This window comes from Corvus hawaiiensis, chromosome 3 (assembly GCF_020740725.1).
Source record: "Corvus hawaiiensis isolate bCorHaw1 chromosome 3, bCorHaw1.pri.cur, whole genome shotgun sequence".
In the NCBI taxonomy this organism is placed as follows: Eukaryota; Metazoa; Chordata; class Aves; order Passeriformes; family Corvidae; genus Corvus; species Corvus hawaiiensis.
The window spans coordinates 115,512,152-115,536,186 of record NC_063215.1 but is presented as its reverse complement, the minus strand read 5'-3'; the positions used below and the strand labels follow the sequence as shown (position 1 = coordinate 115,536,186).

The 24,035-nt window shown below is 43.5% G+C and overlaps 1 protein-coding gene across 2 annotated transcripts; it reads left to right on the top strand.

The window, feature by feature from the left end:
* The first annotated feature begins 245 nt into the window (after positions 1-245).
* On the top strand, positions 246-23,532 carry BTBD3 (BTB domain containing 3). Of its 2 annotated transcripts, XM_048297466.1 has the most exons (5): positions 246-289; positions 13,761-14,025; positions 14,578-14,668; positions 15,168-15,286; positions 19,181-23,532. In XM_048297466.1, the coding sequence occupies exons 2-5, from the start codon at positions 13,883-13,885 to the stop codon at positions 20,211-20,213; spliced, it is 1,386 nt and encodes a 461-aa protein (XP_048153423.1). In that variant the 5' UTR covers positions 246-289; positions 13,761-13,882; the 3' UTR covers positions 20,214-23,532. The 2 variants fall into 2 exon arrangements, with proteins under 2 accessions (XP_048153423.1, XP_048153421.1); XM_048297464.1 differs by lacking the exon at positions 246-289 and having other exon boundaries at positions 13,224-14,025.
* Positions 23,533-24,035: the final 503 nt, after the last annotated feature.

Below are 24,035 nucleotides of genomic sequence, written 5' to 3'. Positions count from 1 at the left end.
GGGGGTGGGGGGGGGATCTTGTTGGTCCGTTTCCCAATCAATCCGCAGGTGAAATGCCAACTCTCCGCCGCTGCCGGGATCCCATGGCGGGGTGTGGGGGGCCAGTCCAGAGCGGGGCGGCGTTTTTGGGGTGCGAAACCCTTCCACAGGCGCCGCTCGCGGGGGGCGGGCACGCGGGGGGCGGGCCGGGGGCGGGGCCGCGCGCGCGCGCGCGCGCCTGAGGGGCGGGGCCGCGCGCGCGCGCCGGCGCGAGGAGGGGCCGCGCGCGCCGCCCCGGGAGCGCCCTCAGGTCAGTGCGGGGCGGGGGGCGCGCGGGGCCACCCGCGAGGGCACGGCCGCGAGGGCACGGCCGCGAGGGCACGGCCGCGCCCCTCCGGGATGTGGCCGCGGATCCCGCTCCCCTGCCGGGCTGCGGCGGTGCCGGCGGGGAATGGGCTCCCCGCGCCCCGCGGAGGCGCCGCCGTGAGGGGAGGGGAGGGGTGGGGCGGGGCGGCCGCACCTGAGAGCCGGCAGCGCCGCGGAACTCGCGGAGCGGGGGCGGTCGGTGAGGGGAGTGGAGCCGCCGGCTCTCCCGCACAAAGAGCCCCCCGGGCACGGCCTTTGCTTGGTCGGAGTCGCGGTGCGGGTCCGCGGGGGGTGTTGGTGCCCCCTCGGTCGCCTTTTGTGCAGCAGCGGGGTGGGTTCGCGGCGGTGCCGCTGGTGAGCTGATGGAGTGGGCTCGGGAGGAGCCCCGGGACCCGGCTGTGGCCAGGCTGGAGCCTTCACCGGGACGCGTTCCGTTCTCTCAGCCCAAAAGTTGGGCTTTGGGGCTTTTTTCCTGCTTAAAGTAAAGCTTCTTTCATAAAAGAAGTATTTTAAGCATTAATTCAGTAAACTTTCCAGAGGCACAATAAATAGCTGTACCCGGTTTGGCATAAATACCACCTCCTTTCCCCACGCTGTTGGCCGAACCTCCTGATGTTCCTGCGTCTGAAGGTTCAGTGGTTTCACGTAAAGGGCCCACACCTTTACAGTTCACCTTTTTTCCTGTTTGTTTTGAGAAAGCCACGTGTGAACTTCGAGCTTTATAAATCCAATTCATTGTGGTGTTTCCTGAGTGCCGAAGCATTTTGAAACAGGAGGGAGTAGCGGGTTGTTGTGAGTTAAAGTTTGAATTGAAGTTAAGATACCTGCGTGTTCCTGAACTGTGGTTACTAACATGTCTAATTCCACAGACTGTCTCATCTGAGAAGTGCTAATGCAGGTTTTTTTGCCGTGTTTTTAGTCCTCGTCATACTTTGTTTTCAGCATGTGATCTGTGTGTTAAATTTTAATCTGTGCCCTGGGTTTTTTGATTGCTTTTTGGAGAGAGGTAGTGCTTGGTTATAGGTGTACAATACTCTATTTGGCATTAGTTAACTTTTTTGCCAGTGTTAGGCTCAAAATAGCTTTTATTTTAGTGAGAGAGAACTGTTCTCACTGTTTCCTAAAGAGTGTATGTGCAGGATGTCACAGTGCCCAGTATCTGGGGTTTACTGGGTAATTTAGCTTTGCAAATCAAATCTCTTAGGGCCTTCATTTGAAATAAGTTCTGCAGGATTGCTAAAGTTGAACGTGGACTGCAGTACTTTCTTTTTTTTTTTTTTTCTTTCCCCTCTTAAATCCCCCACAGTAAGTACACTGGAGCTATAACTGCACAATAACTTCCCTTGTGTTTCCCTGCCAGTGATCCTCAGCTCTGCCTCAGAGGAAACACCTTCCAGAAGGAGCATGGGATTCATTCAGCTTGCCCTTTAAGGCTGGGGGAAAAAATGCAAGTTGCAACAGTATTTTTATGTTTTGACCACTTGCTTGTTAGAGCTTGTGAGCAAATTTTTTTTTCCTAATTTACCAAACAGTTAGGATGAAAGCAGCAGTGCTAGGGTAGGCTCCATTAAAACAGAGGTCTGATGATGGTAGGCCATGTGCTATGCTGTCAGAAGAAATTTAGATCGCCTGTTGTAGAAACTTGTGCAAATGAGTTTTGCAGCAGAATATTGTTTATGCCCAGCATTAGCTTTCTCTGGTAATTCAAGAAGATTCTGCCCCGATACTGTCTCTGGTAACTCCTCAGGCTTCGCTGGCTGTTGTTCTGTTTTACAAATGTTCAGATACCTGAGCTGGTGTGGAAGCTCTGTTTTCTGAGGCACTCTGTAAATAAGTGATAAAGCAGCAGCTTCTATCTTAAAGGGCTGATAGACGAGGCAAAAGAGGGAAGTAAGAGATGGGAATCTCGGAAGGAAAAGATTAAATGCTTTTTGTGGTGGAAGTTGTCATTGGTTGTGTTTTCTGCCATTAAGTTGAATTCCAATCACCCGTCTTGGTTACAAAAGCACTTTTATATATGTGTCAGAAAACTGAGCGGGGAAGCTTAAGTAAGACATCACTTCATTCAAATTTGCAAACTTCCCATTTTTGGGGCCTGGCTCATCTGTTTTCTGATTCTGCTGCCCTCTATGAGTTTGATACCTCACCAAGCTGCCGTGAAAACCAAGCAAGTCCAGCGTCTGGAAAGTGTTTGCAGTTTAAAACACTGGGGAGCTGGTTGGCAGCCTGTGAGTATCTGCTGTCTGCCCTGGCTGTGTGGGGTGAAGAACGGCAGCAAACAGATTTGGAAGGTATCTTGAGACATCACCTTGTCCAGCCCTGTCACCTGTACCCCAAGATTACCTGATATCCTGAATAAATATTTCACTAGAGGATCATGTACTACATAAATACCAGGCTGAATGACTTGTTGATAACATCCTTCTGTGACAGGATATTTATGTACCAGGTTATACTCCATAACCACCCTAGCTACATTTTCTCCTCTTCACAATTTAAAGGCAATTTAAAGGAATCATTTTCTTCAAAAAACTACATTCTCTGGAATTAGAGCTGTGCTGTCTCCTTACTTGGTTGCAAGGGTTTTCTGGGAGTATGAAATGAAAGCAGCTCTTCAGGCATGTTTGCTTGTCTGAGAGGTGTGAGGATTCCTTAGAGCTCTTTGCCTTTTACCTTTACACTTCTGTGAGACCAAAGTGATACTACCCCATGTATATAAAGAAAAAGTAAAGGTTTTCCTACTATATAAAAGTTCATAATACATAAAACTAATGAGTATTTGTGTTTGTCTTGTACAGTGCCTTAATTACGCTCTTCTGTTTGCTTACTTGCTGCTTCCTTAGTGTCTTTCTCTACTGCAGTTCTGACGTGTCACAGAGTTACTGTGAAGAAGAACATTTAAGATATCCTAACACTGATAGACAAATACATTTTAAGGCCCAAAAATATATTCTGAAACCAGAATTTGAGGAGTATGTATGTGTTTGTCTTGAAAATTCATGATGCAGTAGCTGCCATTCACTTCTAAAGAGGAGGAGAAACTGATGGAAATACTGAAGCATAACTGACTGCTAAGAAAGGCAAGTGTGACTGAAGTATTTGCAGCAAAGGAAAATAAATCTGATTTTCTAAAGTGGTGGATAAGATAAAAATTTGGGAACATCTTTATGTCCATGTGGATTCAAATAGAGGCTGTGTGCTGGGAGAGTCTGGAAACAAAGTTAAGGGCAGGTAATAAGATCCACTGCTTCTAATGTGTGGCAGAGGGAGAATCATTGAGGACAATGCAGTTTAATGGATGTTGTGTCTGGTTCCATTCCTTGAACTATTTGGAATAGGCTCAGGTTAGCAGCAATCGGTCTCTCATATCTAAAAATTTGGGTTAGTAAACAATTGTAAAAGCACTGCAAGAGTTGTTACTCATTTGTTTTAATTCTCACTTTTGGGAAGTGAGAGCCACTGTGGCTGAGAATGTCTTTCTTATCAAGTGCTTGGTTTGCCGATGTACTGACCTGTTCCTCTTTCACTGGCATGATTTTCCTCTTCTGTAATTTAAAACGCAGTGGGAGCAAGAAGCTGTAGCAGACTTTTCCTGTTTAACATACGAATGCTGCTGGCCGTGATGCTCTGCTGTAAACACACAGGTTGCTGATCTGCTGTGGAGTTGTAAGCTGCATGTTCCCTAAGCTTCCCTAGATGTAAAACGGATTGGCATGATGTAGTTTTCCATGACAATACCTAACCAAGCTTTCCAAAAGTCCCCTCTTGTTGCAGTGGGGATTACTGCAACAAGTATATATCAAACCAGGAGTCCCGTGGAAAGCGAAGTATATATGGACAGATTCGTGGTAGATGTTTCAGAGATGTTTATTTCTCCAGCCACATGGCCGGGACTCGGCTCAGGAACCCCCCAGTCACGGGACCTGAGGGTCCTTGGCCACACCAGGGAACCCAAACCAACCAATGGGGAATGAAGCTGACCAGGGGCAGGGAAACCCCGTGTCTCCCCCACAGGGCCCATCTCCCAGGGCTACATGGCAGGGGAGGGACCCCAACATCTCACCCGTTTTATTTTAATAAAAGGAGAATGAAAACGACTGGATAACAAGAACAGTTTCAAGACAAAACAAGCCACCCTCCTGAGTCTTTAAATGTCCAAACAGATTCTGTGGAACATCTTAGGGCTGACAGAAGGGAGACAGAACTCTCCGGGCATGCTTTGTGGGGAAACTGAGGCAGGAGAGGGTTTAATTTCTTCCCTCCCCCTTTTCATCCCCCCCTCGGCATCGGAGAGGAATTGTAGGGAAATGGAATTGTATAGGGAAGCCATGGGGTGAAAAATGGATTAGGAATAAACTGGGGATAGGGTAAACTTAGGAAGGGGTTTATATTGGGCATAGGGTAAAAGGGGAAAGTAGGCTGTGAGTAGGGAAATTGCTGGGATGGATATTGTTTATAATTTTGTGCATAACGGCTGCCTTTGACAGGAATACCTCCAGGTCCAGTAACATTTGCTGCTTGTAAACCCTTCTTTCCTTGCTCTATATCAAATTGTACAACTTCTCCATCTCCTACACTTTGCAGGTAATTTTTAGGGTTATTCCTTTTAATGGCAGTTCTATGGATGAATAGATCTCCCCCTGTATCATCTTGTGTTATAAACCCATGGTTGTTTTTGACATTGTACCATTTCACAGTTCCTGTGACTTTTGTTGCTATAACTCCTCCTATCACGTGCTTGCGTGTTCATCATGGCTGCTTGTCCCGTGTGGCCGCCGCCTCGCCGACTCCGATGTCTCGGCCGGGCCCCCGCGTTGTGGCTGCTCCGCGCCCTCCGAGCGGTGCTGCTCCGGCGCGTGTCTGGGCTCTGCGTGGCCCCACGCTGCCGTCGCCGCCGGCCCCACGCCCTGTGAGTGGTTCCGCTCCGCAAACTCCATGCTGCTTTGAGAGCAGCCCTGTTCCGGCTCGGTGCTGCGCTGCGCGGCTTCTCGTGTCGCTGTGGAAACCGCCGCTTCTCCCTCCGCAGGGCTCTCCGAGCCGTGTGCTCAGAGCGGCCTGCCACGCCGATGCCCGGTTCCTGGCTGCTCGTGGCCCACGGCACCCGCGGCGCCTGCGGCATTGCTCCCTCACTCGCTGTCGCGTGGCCGGGGACCCTGAGACAGGGATGGGGTCCGCGATAAGGCACGGGCTCCCAAGGGGGCCAGGCGCATCCAGCACAGGCACCTCCGCCAGCGCGGCTGCAGTCATGTGCTCCCGGGATGGCGGCCGCGCGGTCTCGGCCACGGGATAAGTATGATCCGTTGCTTTAGGGGTAATGGGACCATACAAATGCTCCTCAAGAGCTTCCCTGATTATAAGGTATGCACGGAAAGCTTCTCTTTGATCCCATACTTTATCCCATATCTCGTCCCAGAAACACCCCTCACAAGATACAGGAGGTTTGATATCAAAAAGTAAGTCTCGAGAAATATAGGAGAACCTTTTGAAAAGCCAGATGAAGAAATGTTCTAGATCTCCCAGTTGCGCTACTTTTTTGTTTTGTTTTTCAAGGATTCCTTTTACTTCTAGATACATTTTTTTCTGTGGCTCAGAGAGCCCCATTTCCCACGATTCTTCCATAGTCCAGAGAGAATATCCAAACCAAGATGAGAAGAGAGAGGTCTAGAGTGATTATGTTACTCACGAATCTTCCTCAGGGATGGGTGTCTTGCCCGCATTCCTCCACCAGTTTGTTGCAGTGGGGATTACTGTAACAAGTATATTTCAAACCAGGAGCCCCGTGGAAAGCGAAGTATATAAGGACAGATTCGTGGCAGATGTTTCAGAGATGTTTATTTCTCCAGCCGCATGGCCGGGGCTCAGCTCAGGAGCCCCGCAGTCACGGGACCCGAGGGTCCTCGGCCACCCCGGGGAACACAAACCAACCAATGGGAAATGAAACTGACCAGGGGCAGGGAAACCCCGTGTCTCCCCCCCAGGGCCCCTCTCCCAGGGCTACATGGCAGGGGAGGGACCCCAACACCCTCTGTTTCCCTTACCCTTGCTGAAGGTGCTGTTACTATGACAGTCCCAGGGGACTGAAGTGTGCAGGCCACAGAGCAGGTGTGGTTGTGCACTGTAGCAATATCCTCTCCCCCTCTTCTGTCTCACTGGGAACTTCAACACAGCGATCTGACATGGTGAATGTAGGTTACCTGCACATGGAAAATGTAGTCCTTGAGTTATACACCAACATAATCTACTGTGATGCAGTTCCCCTGTGGATACTCATGGAGTAGTTACTTCTGTTGCCATTGGTTCTCACAAGTGAGAACCTTCCTCTCTGAGGAAGGGTCTGTTTCCATCTGCATTTTGCAGACTTTCTGTGTGTAGGGGAACAAAGACATTTGGGAACTGCTGATGTGAAGGAGCAGGACCAGGCAGCTCACAGCCTGCCCCTCAGAGAGCCTGTATTAATTTAACTGTTCAGTTTGAAAATGATGGTTTCTGAGCCAAGTTAAAATTCGTATAAAGGTTTGTCTGCAGAGGCGAGATCTGTCTGCAAGATTGGAAGTTCTGTCTGTAGTCATCTGATCTGACCTCTCCCTTGAAGCAGGCAGCATGTGAGTGCTGATTGTAGTGATGGTTTTTCTGAAGTGCAGGAAGATCACTAGCTTCTTTCTCACAGGGCACTGAAGGATCATTAAATGCTAATGACTTTTGATTACTGTTGACCTTGGTCAATTTAGAATTAGTGACCTAGAGAGGAAAACCACTGTATCTCATTACCAATTTCCTGAGCTATCTGATCTTTCCTTTGTAAGTCAGTTTTGGTAAGAGGCAGAGTAGAATTAAAGTTGACCTTTGCCTTAGAAAAAGGGTTGAGTGCTTTCAGGTTTGCAATATCGTGTTTATAAATAAATAAATAAATAAATGGCAGCCACTAAGAAAGAGCTTATTTTTTGACCCCACGGACTGTCAAGAGCAAAGCTCTACGTGAAATGAAGTGGACAAGCTCAAGTAGCCGTGATAGGGAACAAATGCATAATTTGTCTCTTTTAAATTAGTAGCAAAACAATTTATCTCCTGTAACCTTGAACTGAATTCTCATTTTGTGGTTGCAGGTTTTCTGTTCTCAGAGTTCATTTATAATTCTTGGTTTTACTTTGAACTATCAAGAAACAAATTAATGCTCATAGAATGCGTTGCAAATTCTGCACTGGGATATTTTCTACCTGCAGCTCCAAAACTATGATATTGAGGAATATGTCTTAGCAGGCTTGTAAAATCATATATTTTAGGTTGTAACGAAGCATTTGACATTATTTCTTTCCATATGCCCAGAAGAGAATATCTGTGGGGTAATTCACTGTAACGGGATCAAGTATATTTTTTGCTGCGGGTTGTTTAAGCCTTAACCTTCCTTCTCACAGTTGTGGTTTATATGGACTGTCATTCATGCAGCAGGCATGGTCTTGAAATCAGAATGAAAATACAAGAAAATTTTGAACATTTTTTTTCTCACTCTGATACATTAGCTGTATTTATTTTGGTCCATCAGGGAACAAAACCTTTAAAAGAAAAAAACCCAGCATAGCAAAGTCTTTGGTGTTTGGGGCATAAATACAAAGTTATTCGACCTCTCACTGAGGTTAAATTGCAGGCTTTAAGCAGCTAAGCAAGAAAAGTAACAGGAAAAAATGAGAATAGGAGATGTTGCAGTTGACATAGGAACAGGTTTATGGAAAGTGACTTGAAATCCATACAAGGGAAGTTTATTTGCAAGTAAACATAGGACTAGATAGTATTCTTAAATACATTTTGTTTTGATTGCTTTTTCTCAAAATAGATATTGCTTAAAAAAACAAAACAAAATTATTTTGCAGGTACAAAAAGGACATGTTAAAAAGATTAAGGCTCCTTTGGTAGAGAGAGTAAAAACAAATGCCATGTGTAGCCTGTATGCTAGCAAAGACTACAAGAGTAAAAAATAACTGTGAATACTCATTCTTTAGGTTTCTGTCTTGTGTAAGTTTGTGTTTACCTTTTGACTGGGCTGCTCAGGGCTTTCTACTTTTGTTTTCTTCAAAGCATTAAGGGCATTTAGTAAAAAAAATGGAAAAGCTATCTTAGTGGATAATGTTACGCAAAGTATTTAAATCCTCATAAACACTAAGCAGTCAGGAATATTTGGTAACAAGTATGCTGCTGGTGTAGCATGAGCTCTATGGAAAAATACAATTCAGCTATTTTGGACTTTGGTTTGAAGCTTCTAGTCTTGGTTCAAGATGCAATTCTACTCTGATACTATTCTACTCTTTCACGGCTCTTGGCTATTCTGGGAAGTAAATGCTATTTTTTTAGCATCTAATCTGGTTTCTTTGAGAGTCTTTATAATTTTGCCCATCTTTCTTCCTGCTTCTAGTAGTCTTTTTATTTTATTATTTTTCCATAGAAGACCTTACTGAGTAAGACTTCGTTGCCAGATTTTCCGTGCAGCAGACAGAAGTAGATGCAATCTTGGCTTCTTCCATCTTTCTTCTTCTGCCATTGAGAAACTTAGGAGAGAGGAGATTGGATGGTTTTGTCCACTGTAATGATTTTTTTTTTTTTTTTTTTTTTTTTTTTACTTGAGGAAATGAAGGGTAGAGCTATCAGTCCCCTTTCCAAATTGGTTTTTACAAACAGAACGGTTGGAATGGTGCTTGGGAAGGACTCTTCCAAGTGACTAAATAATTCATAGAGAGGTAAACAGAACAAGACACCACAGCTGTGTGGGTTGGGTTTAATGAGGTTTTCTGTTTGTTTATTTGGTTTTTGAACATGTATATTCAGTTTTTAAATGAGTGCTTAAAGTTCAATTCAGTGAGAACTAGCAGTGGGCAGACAGGTAGATTTGTTAAACAGTAACATTGTGTATTTATTTTGGTTAATCAAGATGTGTCATCTGAAATTTGTTTCCTTGTAAGGGGAAATTCAGAATTTAAACAATGTTAATAATGCATGCACATAGTAACTGCCAAAGAAGACGCTTGGCAACTTTACAGAAAAAGAAATGTATGCATTTCCTCATTGCTTACTAAGAATCCTTTCCTTTATTCATGATGTGGTTGTAACAAACAATTGGGAATTTTGATGAAAGCTTGTGTTTTATAGAATTGTCTAGCTCATGTTACGATATGAGGAACAGGCCTGTAAATGAGAGATGTAGAAAAACTCAATTTGTTAGAAGGAGAAAAAAGATAGAAACACTTTGGTATCCCTTCTATTGCAGCAGGAGAAACTGATGAAGTATGAGGAAGAATACTCCCATCAGCCCTGAAATTGATTTCCCTATTGGAAGTTACCTATAGAAAGGCATAATTACAGTAGTAACATACTATTAAAAGTTGTACCAGGAGCTGGGCTTTGCTGTGACGCCTGTGCCACACAATGGTATCAAGGTATATTATGTTCTTAAGGGATAAATGAAACTGGGATGGCACGTGTGTTGCACACACTTGGGTTTGAACAGCAAAATTGCTGCTTCAGTTCACTATGTTTAGTCAGGAACTGATTTCCAAGGGCTCGTAACCTGCTCCTAATAATTTGAAAGGGACATGTAACTTGGTGTGTAGTATCTCAGACTGGGAATATAGTCCTTTGCTTAATTCTTCTCTTCTGGCATTTTGAATACCCATTAGGCCAGTGTTAAGATTTAAACATGGAATTTCCTACACGCTTTAACATGAAATATTCCTGGTCTGACTACTTTGCTTGTAAAATAAAAATTAATGTGCCTTTGAAAAACTGTATTTCCCTTTTTCTCAGTTGTATATATCAAGTTTAGTTCTGTTAATATATAATTAATGAAGAAAAATGAGACTTGCTGAGGAAGATTAGGAGTACATTGTAATAAGATTTCAGAAATGGCTAGATCTTTGGGTCAGAGAAGGTCAATTTCCTTGATCCTCTTATTGGAGGCAAACTGATCTAAACTGGGGATTTTGACTGGTCTTTCAACAGGCAGCAGTTCCTAGGTTGTTTTTACTGACTGCCAGCATATTGATTTCTAAATTCATTGACAGTATGTATATAGTAAAGGGAGAAAACACCGTTGTACAAAAATAAGTGGAAGCTGCTGCCAAAACAGAAAGAATAGTGAGTGAGAATAGCACTAATGCTTTGGGGGTTGTTTTTCCCATTTCACATCCATCTAATGATTAGTTTATGAGATTTAGTTGCTGAGATGATGAAGTGCAGTAGAAGGTGGTATGAACCTGTGAGACGTTTATAGTTTTTCATAGGAATTCTATTAAAATCTAAATCTATTTAGATTCTGTTCTGGAATCAGTGCTATTTTCCAGTCAGAGCAGACCAGATTTTGTTGGGTGGCTTAAGAGCAGGCAAAGATGGCAGTTTGGCTTCTTATTTACTGGGGTGGGCTTTTATCCTGTCATGCAGATCCTTCTTGTGTGCTGGGGTCTGTCTGACTTCTGAGTTCAGGCAGAACATGCTTCAGCTGCAGTTTTTCCCTCCTTTCCTTTCTTTTCCCAGAAAGTACAACGTGCTGTACATGTGTGGTGTGTTACAGAACTCAAAGGTTGGTGGGGATTCCTGTGGATTCTCATTTACTGTTTTTCCCACATGGATTTAAGTGGTCAGTCTGTCCCTCATTATCTCCTGTAGCCTCCCAGTGACCTTATCTGGTGTGTGTGTAAAATCTTTGGATTCTTCCTGGTCATTGGTTTGAAGAAACGTGCAGAGACCTTGATTTTTATATACTTTGGAAGTCTATAAAATGGATTTGTGGAACGACAATCAAATCTTCCAACCCCTGCTTTCACCTTCTGCCAACTGCAACACTGAGAACCAGATTTTCTGGAGTCTGTGGTTATCTATATCTTTAAGAGGTTCTTTAAGATTTCTTTCTTTTGAGATGTTTGTCCTGTGCAGTGGCACAAGGGTTATTTTTGTAACTAGAAGGGCTGGAAATTTACATAAGGAGAGTAAAAAAACTTAGGCAAACTCAACAAACTCAAATTCTGTGAAGGGAATACCTGCTGTGTTCATGGTATAAACTCAGCTGTGAGCAGTTATAAGATCCCATCTGTGGGATGAGTTTCTGCTCCTTTACTCCTCCTTTTCCCTCTCTACGGTTCAATATGGTTTAGGTTGTTAGTTTCCCTTTCTAATCAGACTGTTGCAGATAAAAAGAAAAAGCGGGGAGGAGACAGAAAAGGTTGCTAGAAATAATTTCTTTGGAAGTTACATAACCTCTCCTCAATGTATTTAGCAACGTGTCTCTGCCTTTCAGCTACACCAGGCATAACCCACCATCTTCCTTTAAAGCAGCAGTCAAGGAGATCTTGCACTAAGATTGTGAAATGTAGCAGCTGAGGCATGGACATGTCTTCTTCTGTTTCCCCCTTCCATGAGTAGTGCCTTCAGACAGAGAGGGCAGATGTGTCTGGGAATGGCATCATCTCCAACCACTGCAGCAAAGCCTCCAGATGGCTGGGGCACACAGTTAGTGCTTCTTGTGGAGCATGTCCCAAGGAGGCCTGGTAATCTTTGAAATACCTGCACACTCTCAGGTTAAAGACATCCTGAGTGTGTGTCACGAAGCCACAGCTGTGATTCAAGCAGTTGGGATGGAGATTGAATAAATGGCCTGAGTAATCAGTGGCAGATTTGTCAGGGGCTTCAACAACATTCTTCATCAACCTTTTCTCACTTTAATTTCCCTGCTGTATTGTTGTCCAGCAAAACTAATTATGGCAAAATGTGGCTAAATTAGTTTTGAAAGCAGAGGAGTTTTTTCTTTAAAACTGAAAGTAAGCCTGAAATAATATTTTAATTATCTGCTTCCCGGTATTTTAAGGTGTGATATGTTGACTCCTCATATCAAGTATATTTTATTTCCCTGCTTTTGTTTTTAAGTGGATATGCTTGCTTGGTGGTTTTTCTATACACTTGACCTGCTGTTAAAGAAATCTGATCTAAGTTTAAGTTCTGAGTAAACTAATGACTGAAAATTAGACTTCTTTTTTATTTAAGTGGTTTGGTTGGCATAGCTTATATCCTGTTTATTTCAGAAAGTATTTGTGTAAAATTGGATTGTGTTTGCATCTCAAGGAGTGGTTTTTGCCCAAGACTCTCTAAATCATTCAGACTTTTTCATTTAATGCTTTGAAATATTGATTAAATATATTCACTCTGGTTTGCTTTAATCTGCTTGCACATCTAGAAGTTTTCTTCTGATGTGGTGCAGCCGTGTCTGGTGTAAGCTGGCTTAATTAGCACTGCTTATTGATTTGGGACCCCTGTCAAAGGCTGTTATGTTATCTGGAAACATAAGGAGTTAAAGCTGAAGCTGTGACCTCATCCCTGTTCATGTTACACTGGAGTAGAAGCTGCGCTGAAAGGGATTGTTTGGCTGCATCGCTGTCTGTGCTGCTGCTGCTCGATTGCTTTAATTCGGTTCTGATATCTGTCACACACTTGCTGAACAACTCTCACAGGAGGGATTTGTGGGAACGCTAGAGGCAAAGGAAGCTGTGCTAATATCGAACGCCCGTGGAAATAGTTCCCACGGCAATAGACTCAGATAGATCTTTCTACCTGATTTCAACTTCTTGTTGCTTCCCCTGTGAAAATTGAAGCGGCACGGAGGAGAGCTCACAGACACGCGCACACACGCACGCACACTCTCCTGGCCAGCCCCGCGCTTACGCAACGGCGTGTGCCATTTATTCCTTAATTGCCTCGGCTGCGTGGGAGCTGCGGGAGCGCCGCTGCGGCTCGAGCGCGGGAGCGGCGCGGGCTGCCAGAGGTGTCACTGTGCGCGAGCCGCTCTCGGCGGCTGCAGCCATTGGCTCCGCGCTGCCGCTCCGGCCGCACGGCCGCCAGCCCCACACGGCCGCCAGCCCCACACGGCCGCCAGCCCCGCTCCGCGGCCAGCCCCGCTCCGCGGCCAGCCCCACACGGCCGCCAGCCCCACACGGCCGCCAGCCCCACACGGCTACCAGCCCCGCTCCGCCGCCGGCCCCGCTCCGCCACCAGCCCTGCCCGCGCAACTTCGGCTCGCCGGCAGCCTGGCGCTGCCGCCGTGCGCTCCTCCTGCCCTCTGCCCGGCGCATAGCGCTGCCAGGCGGCTCCTGATCGGGAAAGCTGGAAAGAAGGAAAGCTGGCTGGAATGATGGGGATGTATTTAACGATTCGAGTTCTGGATCAAACTTAAAGTCAGTTTCTTGCTCGGTGCGCTGGAAAGGTCACCTTGTCTTGCTGGAAAAGAAGAAAACTCTCAGCTCTGCTGCTTTTGGTGTAACAGCTTCCACGTGCATTCCTAAATGTTCCTAACTAGTTAGGCTGTCGGGCTTTACACACGAGTATACTCATGGTAGATGAGAAAGGAAAGAACATGAAATGTCTCACCTTCTTCTTGATGCTTCCAGAGACGGTCAAAAACAGGTCTAAGAAGAGCTCTAAGAAAGGAAATAGCAGCGGCAGTAGCAACAGCAAATTGCCTCCAGTTTGCTATGAAATCATTACCTTGAAGACCAAAAAGAAGAAGAAGATGGCTGCTGATATTTTTCCCCGAAAGAAACCAGCTAACACTAATACAACTGCTGTCCAGCAGTACCATCAGCAAAATCTCAATAACAACAACACTATTCCTGCACCTAATTGGCAAGGACTTTATCCAACCATCAGAGAGAGGTAAGTTCAGGGCAGTTTTTTTGGTGTTTGAATGGAGAGGTGAAAAGTAGCAAAATGTCCAGAATGCATTTATTTGCTGAGGAAAACACTGTTATATTTTATTTGGGCTTTTTGTCTCCCTGTATGTGTGCATGAAATAAGAGTTTTGGTAATGGAAAAATATTTTAATATCTCTTTTCCAGACAGTGCATTTATTTCAGTAAATAAAAATGTTGCTGAAAGCTGCAGCATACCCGTAAAGATTTGCTTTTAGACCTCAGTGGGGATTTTCAGTGATACATGCGCTGGACTTTGATTTCCGCTTCTTGGAAAGTTCTCGGAAGTTTGGGGGTTGGTTTTATTGCACACACACCCCCCACACATGCTTTTTCCTCCTTAGTATTTTCTCTGGTATATTTATGCGATGATGTGTAAAGTAGCTTGAAGCAAAGTGTGACTGGCTTCTCTTTGCTAACAAGCAACTTGAAGTTGCTAAGAAATTAAATTTCATGGGTCTGGGGCATGCAGAGAGTTCCTGGGTGCCACAAATTAACATGCTACCTCTGTTTGTAGAAATGCAGTGATGTTCAACAATGACTTGATGGCAGATGTTCATTTTGTGGTCGGGCCACCAGGTGGGACCCAGCGGCTGCCGGGACACAAAGTAAGCAACAGCTGCACGATCTGCTCGGGCAGGGAGAGCCAGAGAGAGCTCCCACGGCTATGCCGGGACAGAGCGTGGGAGGCTCGGCTCTTCTGGGACAGGCAGCAGTCTGTATCTGAAAAGGCCACATGCAGTGGGATAATCCATCCCTGGCTTTTCTTTGTGTTTTCAGTTAAACAGTACATTTGTTGGGCTAGGGCAGTAAAGTTAGGAATACTGCTTTGTGCTGTTGATTAATATTGCTCTTGAGATTTTCTAGAAATAGTTCACTTCTGCAGTGGAGATGAGCGTTTTCCAGTAGCTAATGCATGTATGCCCAGGAGAGTAAAACACAAGGAAAATGTGTAATTTGTTCCTAACTTGGACTACATTTCTTACTGAAGTGTGCCTGTAGAGCCTGTCAGTGCAGCCCAGTATGCTCAGAGTGGCTCTCCCACATTGTTTGTGTTGGCAGTGTTTTCAGTTCAAAGCATGAAATAAGGTTTCCCTTTCTCAACAGTACGTCCTGGCTGTTGGGAGCTCTGTATTCCACGCGATGTTTTACGGAGAGCTTGCTGAGGACAAAGATGAAATCCGTATACCAGATGTTGAGCCTGCTGCTTTTCTTGCAATGCTGAAGTAAGCATCATTCATCTGCTGGATATGTTTCCCTGTCTGATGTATACATACGCTGCCAATGTCATAGCTGAAGTATTAGACTTGCATATAAACAGAAAGAAAGCAGTCGCTTAAAATGTTCCTCTTTTTGTGTTTTAAACTTTCCCCTCATTTTGCTCTCCCCTAGACTAATGTAGGCAGCTGTAAATAATGACTTTGACAGGGGATCTTTGGGCACATTGTGTACTGTAATGCCTATCGATCTGATTTGTCACTACACGTTACACAAAGGAATGGAGTTACTAAAAAGATTTGTCAGCTGTAACAAAAAAAACCCAAACCAACTGTTCTACTTTGCAAGCATAGTGTAAAGTTAAAAATACATGCACAAAGCCCCCTCAAACCCAGTAAATTTCTGGGTTTGTAGGTTGACATTGTTCCAGTTCTTTTAGAAACCTGCAGTATGCAGGTCTTGTCTTAGAAAAATGACCCTAAGTTATTCAATATAGCCCCTGAAAAATAAATTTCTCCTCATATATCATATTGATGCATTTGGAAAGTGATAAAAAGCCTGTTTACATGAATAGGGGATTTTATCTAACAAGGAAAACTAGTCAGTTCACATGATCATTATTTTCCTTCTTGCAAACTGCGTAAGAAATGCTGTCTTTTCCTAAATGGGCATAATGAAGCAGCTTCCCTGCCGAATTGTCCTTGAATGTATCTATAAACTCTGATTGTCAAAGAGAAATGCCCTATCACAGAAATGCTATGGCTTTGAGGATTTTTTTTTCCTTCAGTTTAAATAAATGCCATTGCTTTCTTTTACAGAAAATACATCAGTATCTGATCGTGATCCTTTTAATATGCTGCAGGTTTTCTTGCATGTAATGATATAATCACTAGCTAGCAATTTATTGTATTTCATAGATTGTTTTGATTAGCTTGTGATTACAGAACAGTTTCTTTTTCTTTTTTTGCATTTCAGTGGCACCATAGATGAACATTCAAACTTGCATATAGAGTTTTTTAGGTTATCATCAACATCAGGAATGTTCTGTGCAAATATCAGTAACTGCTAGGAAGAGCTCAACAGATGTTCTATAGACTTGAAAAATAAAGTTAAGATATGACATTATGTAGGGAGGTGTGTTATGGATCTTTACTTTGGGCCCTTTTGGTTTTGTGGCAGAGCTCAGACTTATGCTTTACTTTCATGCTGAATTTTGCAAATCACAAATACAAGATACTTGGATTCTTCCAAGCCCCTCCCTTTCTTTTTGAACAGCAATTCTATTTCACTGTGACTAAACATGATGTGCCATATAAAAACAATGCTTTCTGAATTTATCATTAAGAAATGCGTGCAGAAAGCAAGCCTAGAAAAGAGTGTATCAATACTGACATCTAGGTCTTGGCATGTTATTTAGCCCATGGCAATTTAGGAAACTATCTATGGGAGCATGACCAGAACCATGGGATTCATCACCGTCCCAGCTTTTGTTGAAAAAACCCAAAAGACCAGAAAAAGTCTGTGGGCTGTGTGGCTGTTGAGGTAACCTTGCCAGTGATGCAGTGTGCCTGAGGCTGCAGAGTGCTCCAGTGCAGCCGTGGTGGTGCAGGGAAGGCACAGGGATGGTGCTCAGCAGTGCAGCGTCCCCTCGCTACAGGATCCACTGCACGTGGAGCTTAGGGGCAGCCACCATCCCCCTTCACTCCTCTCCCTCTGGGAAATCATCCCTGTGAGTGTCGCTTGCAACTGCTGTGAGCTGTGGATGGCAGAAGGCTCATGATACTGTTGCTACAGAGGGAAAGACTCTATCCCAAAGCAGCCTCTCCTTCATATGCTTCTTTCCACATCATAAACTTTATCAGAAAATACATTGAGTTTGGGTTTTTTGGTTTTGACATCTTGCTGGGTTTTGTTTTGTTTTGTTTTTTTTCTTTTTTCTTGGGCCAATGAATAGCATAAATAGCATAATTTTTTTGGTGTGTTTTATTACACAGTGGGCACTCTGACAACAAGCAAGGTATTGCCAGGTGTAATACAGGAAACACCATGACTGGTAGATACTAATTATTCTCCCAGTAAAACTGCTTTGACTGTTCTCTACAGTTTTAAAAACAGGGTTAAACTTACAGTCTAGTTGTCAAACTGAACTGGTGCTTTAATGTATTATATCTTATCTCAGTCTTGACTGTTCAAGTTAGAACTGTGATCTCATCCCAGGCTGAATGTGTTACTAAACCATCAAACCCCGTGCTCTGGCAGAATCCTCTGTTTGAGAACAGGGTGAAACTGGAATATCAGTAACCGCAGACCAGAGTCAAGGTGCATTGGCAGAGGGAGAGGTGTGGAGTATTGCTGACAGCCGATCTGTGCTGTGTCTGCTGTACATCAGTGATATTAGTTCTTGATTTTCAGGAATATTAAAATAGCAACTTTTGTACTGTTTCGATTTAAAACAGATGTCATCACTCTCTGCTGTACTAGCAGGCAAAGAGAAGTAATGGAAGGGAGGAAAGAGTTGGAGAGCAATGAGGACAATCATAAAAACAAATTAATTGAATGGAATTTTTTGGGCGGTAAAGGGGCTACGCCTGTAACCATTGATATAGAGATGTGCTCTTTGGTTTTACAAATAAGCTGAAACCAAGTAGTAAAGACTAAAAATAGGCTTGGCTCTGTGTAAGTTTTCTTTTTCTCTGTAACCTCTTAGATTTTATATTGCTGGAGCAGTATCCCCTCTGTGTGTGTTTTCCAAGTGTGGCATGGAGGATACTATCTTACAGCTGCAAAAATACAAATAGTTATTTACATCTATAATCAGACCAGTGTAGGTACTAATTTCTCTTTATAGGCACATCTGTTCTGCAGAAAACTCACTGTGTAGGGAAACCTGCTAACTAGAAAATTTTAATTAGTACAGGGTTCCATACAACTTTAGCTTTTCTGGAGGAAGACTCTTTTATCAGCCATAACCATCAAGACTTGCTTATCCCTGTGAAGAGTGAAATTGCATTTGGCATGGTTTTAGCACATTGCATTCACCAGCTGCAAATGGGGCCCTGAAGCATGAGATATTGAAAAGAACAAACTGTACAATGCTTCATTTCTCTGAGCAATGAATCCCAGCAGTTTAGTCACATAAATAGAATTTCACCTTCATCTCTTCCACCACGCTACCATAGCAGTAAAGCTTTTTTCATCCTTATGCAGTGAGACTGAGTGAAAATGCTGTGCTGGTTGAGGTAGGATGTTGTGAGCATTAAAAACCTGAAATGTTCCATTTCCTATATGCTTCATCACCCTTTAAAAAAAACAAGCAAAAACATGAGCCCAAACAAAAAAGCCACCTCCTAAAAAAACCCAATCCAGTAGTTACAGAAATGGATAGCACCTCATATACTTGAGTAGCATTTCTCTTCTTAGATTACCTAGTTACCTTCTACAAACTTGTTACCATTCCTGATTTTGTGCATACGCCTCAGTAAAGCATGGTTCACGGTCAGGGGACATGCAGTCCGGGGACTCTCGGTAACACATGCTCCAGACTCCTGTGGTAGCTGAGTGAGGCAGGAGCTCCTGCCTGGGGCCTCTCATCAGCCAAGGCCTCTGTGGAAGGAGCACAGAGCTGCAGGGGCCACAGTTTTTAAACAATTGTCTCATAGCATGTACCCCAAATGGGGAGTTGGATTCACCTTAGATTTAAGCCCATTCTCTTCCATGGTCTTAAGTGCGGAATGTTTTTTGTACTTTCTTTCTGGATTTAATCAATACTCACCAAAAGCACTGCTTCGTTTTAATGTGGAGCCATTTAAATATTCTTTGTTTATGATTTTTTGTGAGTTTGTTGTTGACAAACTCTGGTTTTGCATTAAGCAGCAGGATTACACCCGTGTGCTTTATTTCAGGTACATCTATTGTGATGAGATCGATTTGGCTGCAGACACTGTCCTGGCCACTCTTTATGCTGCCAAGAAGTACATTGTTCCTCACCTGGCCCGCGCCTGCGTCAACTTCCTCGAGACGAGTCTGAGTGCAAAGAATGCCTGTGTGCTGCTCTCCCAGAGCTGCTTATTCGAGGAACCGGACCTGACCCAGCGCTGCTGGGAAGTGATTGATGCCCAAGCTGAGCTCGCTTTGAAGTCTGAGGGGTTCTGTGACATTGATTTTCAGACACTTGAAAGCATTCTCCGAAGGGAGACTCTGAATGCCAAAGAAATTGTTGTTTTCGAGGCAGCTCTGAACTGGGCTGAAGTGGAGTGCCAGCGCCAAGAGCTGACGGCCACCATAGAGAACAAGCGCAAGGTGCTGGGCAAGGCTCTCTACCTGATCCGCATCCCTACCATGGCCCTCGACGACTTCGCCAACGGTGCTGCTCAGTCCGGAATCCTGACTCTCAACGAAACCAATGACATCTTCCTGTGGTACACGGCTGCCAAAAAGCCGGAGCTGCAGTTTGTCAGCAAGCCCCGGAAGGGCCTTGTCCCTCAGCGCTGCCACCGCTTCCAGTCCTGCGCTTACCGCAGCAACCAGTGGCGCTACCGGGGCCGCTGTGATAGCATCCAGTTTGCTGTTGATAAGAGAGTGTTTATTGCTGGCTTTGGGCTCTACGGCTCCAGCTGTGGGTCGGCAGAGTACAGTGCCAAGATTGAACTGAAGCGACAAGGGGTTATCCTGGGCCAGAACTTGAGTAAATACTTCTCGGATGGTTCTAGTAACACTTTTCCTGTGTGGTTTGAATATCCAGTGCAGATTGAGCCTGACACCTTTTACACAGCAAGCGTGATTCTGGATGGTAACGAACTCAGCTATTTTGGACAAGAAGGAATGACAGAAGTTCAGTGTGGGAAGGTGACTGTTCAGTTTCAGTGTTCCTCGGACAGTACAAATGGCACGGGGGTACAGGGAGGGCAAATTCCCGAACTCATATTTTATGCTTGAATGGGAGTGTGTGGCTGCAAAGCATTTTGCTATGAAGAACCTGTCTGGTTCAGGCCTACTGACACTTAGCTTTTTATCTGCAGATATGTGATCAGTACAGGGAATAGGTAACTAAATGCTGTGGGCAAGTTCCTGGCTTGCTGTACTTGTAGCATCGTTGGTGATTAAGTGTAATATTTAAACTGGAAGCTCTTAGAAACAAGCGAGTTTTAAAGGCTTTGTAAGAGGGGTGCCTGTTTGCTGGTGATGCTGACCTTTTCTTTGATGCACCTGTGAATCACCAGAGGATGTCCCCCTCTTGTATCTCACTAAACATTGTCTTCATTGATCTGTTTTCTCTTTCTCCATTTTCTGCTTTCTGCTTGTATTGGGGAGGTAGGGATAGAAAATGAAGAGCTTTGTTTTATAGCTCTCTCTGCTGTCTGCTCTGCAGACTTTGGAGATTCCAGTAAACCAAGCTGCTTTTGACAACAGGGGCTGAAAGAAGTCCTTCAGTTATAAGCAGAAAAAGCGCAAGTTTAAACCTTTATCCTGTGAGATTCTCCTGCAGCCAGTTGTTTGGGATGGCTCCAGGGGAATATGGGGAGAAGGAAGCATCTTTGAGGAAGCTCCAGGGCATGCTGACCATGTCCCCAGTGCATGGACATGCTCACAGTGAGGAAGGGATGTAGGCTTGGCTAGTTACCCTTGGAGTTCATTTTCTAGGAATCCCACCATGAAGGTGAGGAAGTACTTGCACATGTTCAAATTGTATATGCAGCTCTTGAAACTCTACTCCCATGACCCAGCTTTGGCTATGTCAGACTTGATTCTTTAAATGGCACTTCTCTGAACCCTTGCTAAATAAATGGGAATTAATACCAATCATCTGATGCAGGATAATTTTTTGTTTGTTTTGGGTGGCTTGTTTTTCTTCCTAAAAACATGGTAGAGGCAGATTTTAGACGAACAAAAGAATGTATCAATCTTGACTTCGATTTTTTTCTGTAATATGAGGGGGTTTTTTTCTTTTTATTACCAGTTGAAATTTAGACAAAGACAGAAGATTCTCAGCTGTGGTCATACTACACTTAGTGTATGTTATCAGATAGCAGTGAGGGGGAAGAAGTCTCCTCTAATGTGTTATTGTTGGAGCTCTTGCAACTGCTTATGGTTACACATCAATCAGAGGATTATGTGGTATGGAACCTTTTCCTTGCCTGAGTTTTTTTCCCCCCAAACTTCCTGTTACATGTCTGTACCATTTTTGCAAAAGTATGAGGGATACTCCTTGTATGAGGGAAGGAAACCAGTATAAATAAGAACTACAGGTACTACTTAAACATAAGAAAATCCTTCATCACTGCACTGGGACAGTTGTTCCTCAAAGGCTACGCTGCCCATTGTAAAGCATCTCATTCTTGCTTCACCTCCGAAGTGGGTTCTGTTTGTTGCGTACGTTTTAACAAAAGGAGAGGACCAAATGATTCTTTAGACTGGCTGAAGATTAATGTTACAGTATATCAACACATTAACGTAGCATAACCCTAAATTCACTTGTCAGTTCTGTAATAAAAATGTTTTTCTCATATGATTTCTTACCAGTTTAATACTATTACTCTAAGTGTTGCTTGACGGTTGGAATACTGGCCCGTGGCCATCGGAAAGTGCCAATACATCTTTGCAGTGTCCAAAATACCATCTGAAGTAAGGAAAACTGGAGTGTAGTCATCAAACACTTTATGGCCAAAGCCCAGATCTTCTTTCTAGGTAATGAAAAGAGAGCCAGGTAAAAAAGTACCCTGCAGGATTTATGCCTTTCACCCATCTTAGCGTTTAATGTTTTATATACACACATACATGTGTGTGTAAGCAGTGCTCTTTCTGAAATGTAAATACCCTCAAAATACATAGAAAAAGGTTTTGTTTTTTGTAACAGATGTACATAATCCAGACTGCTCGTGAAATCTAAACAGAATGCTCCATGGAAAACTCCCAGAGAGAGATTTAAAAAAAACTCTAGTCATTTATATTTAGATCTGCAGCTGAAAATAGGCAAGAGTATAAATGGTATGGAGTGGAGAAAGAGTTGCTGAAGAGATCGTAAAAAAGAATCTGAGATTGTGATGAGGTAATGGTCATTTACTTTTAGACAACATCTGAGCGGCAGTTCCATTTATTTAGATAAATTTCAAAGCAGAGAAAGATGCTAATCAGCTGATTAAGTTTTCTTACAGCAAGTGGCTGATGCAGACGTAATTACACTGAGTGATGATCAGATTGACAAGTTGTGGTAGCAAGCTGCATTCCAATTTGGTTGGTAAAAAACCCATGTGCCACAGCTGGTGGGACAAGTCAGAGAGTGCTGCGTTGGTGTAACTAGTCTCGGGTTCTCAGTTTTAATTTATTCTTTGTTTTGACTTACCTGCAAACAAACGTGACGTATCTGCTACGTTCACTGGCTGGAAGAGAAGTTCAGAGATCAGAATACTCTGTAGCTGTAATACGTAGAAAATGAGCTGTTACTTAATTATTGTTCTTATTTGATTCTTTTACGAAGTCTTTTTGATGAAGTAGGATGAAAACAGCCTCTAGCTTAATTCCTCTGAGTCCATTCCAGGTTTTAGGAGCTGGTGCAGGGAAAGGTTTCCAGTGTGGGTCATCAAACAAAGGCACCCAAAACACCTTTTGATGCTCACAGTGTGACTTGCTTCTGAGCACTTCGTGATGCTAACAAGTACTGGGATGTAAGAAGGTGAGCAGTGCCACTCACCTTAGGACATCAGAGCACTTGAGTAGGTGTCTGAATGTGGATTTGGTCGGTTTAGCAGAAGCACCCAAGCTTGAATACATTGATTGACATTTCGCAAGCATCAGCCATATATATCAGCCTGGAATGTAAACGTCATGTCAATAGAGATCACCTCGCAGATTCTGTCTAAACTGTTCCTGGCTGTGTTTGCTACTTGTATCTTTGATCTGCTGGTGAGAGGAATCTGTGATAAGAGAGTATAATGTAATATACTTTCTGCATATCTAAAATAGTATTTAAGTAAACATTTTAATTTCTACACACTTATTGCACTGAACTGGTTTGGGTTTTGTTTTTTTGTTGTGATAAACTCGGCTCACTTCAGGTCCCAGCACCCATTTGTGCTGAAGCAGTGTTTGACCTTAGCAGGCTTACAGCATTATTTATAAAGGACAGATATATATAAATATATGAAGTACCTCATGTTGAATGTTATTGTACTGTATCTTTAATGTCACAGTGCAGATCTTGTTGGACTCATGAATGTGTATAATCGCGTTAAACATAAAAATAAAAATGATTCTTAAATGGTTGTTTCCTGCAGTATCTTTGAAGCATGAGCTGTGAACGCCCTTAGTTATCTCTTTTAATAGTTCCTATTGTTGTACAGTTGTGCAGGGATATTTGTTGAGCTTATGTATTCAGAGATCTTTTGATCCCCAAAGAAGCAAAAGTCTGAAGAAAAAACAAGGAAGAACAATGAAAATGTTAATCAGTTACATTGTAAAAAGGTTGACGATTAAGCTAATGAGCTAGAGTGAATGAATTCATTTATGTGCTTTATGAAAGACCTTGTCTACTAGCATTAATATTTTCATGTTCTATTAATATTATTAAGCATGTGGAGATGAAGGGGGAGGGTCTCTTGTTTATTCTAAAAGACAGTTGGCACAGGAAAGGCCATGCTTTTCAGTCTCTGATGGATCAGAAAGGACATGGTTAGTGCCAAGAGGCTGTTCTCTGCTGAAAAGTTAATTATATAATAGTATTCAGAATTCTGAGTATTAACAATTTTCTTCCAGGAGATTTGA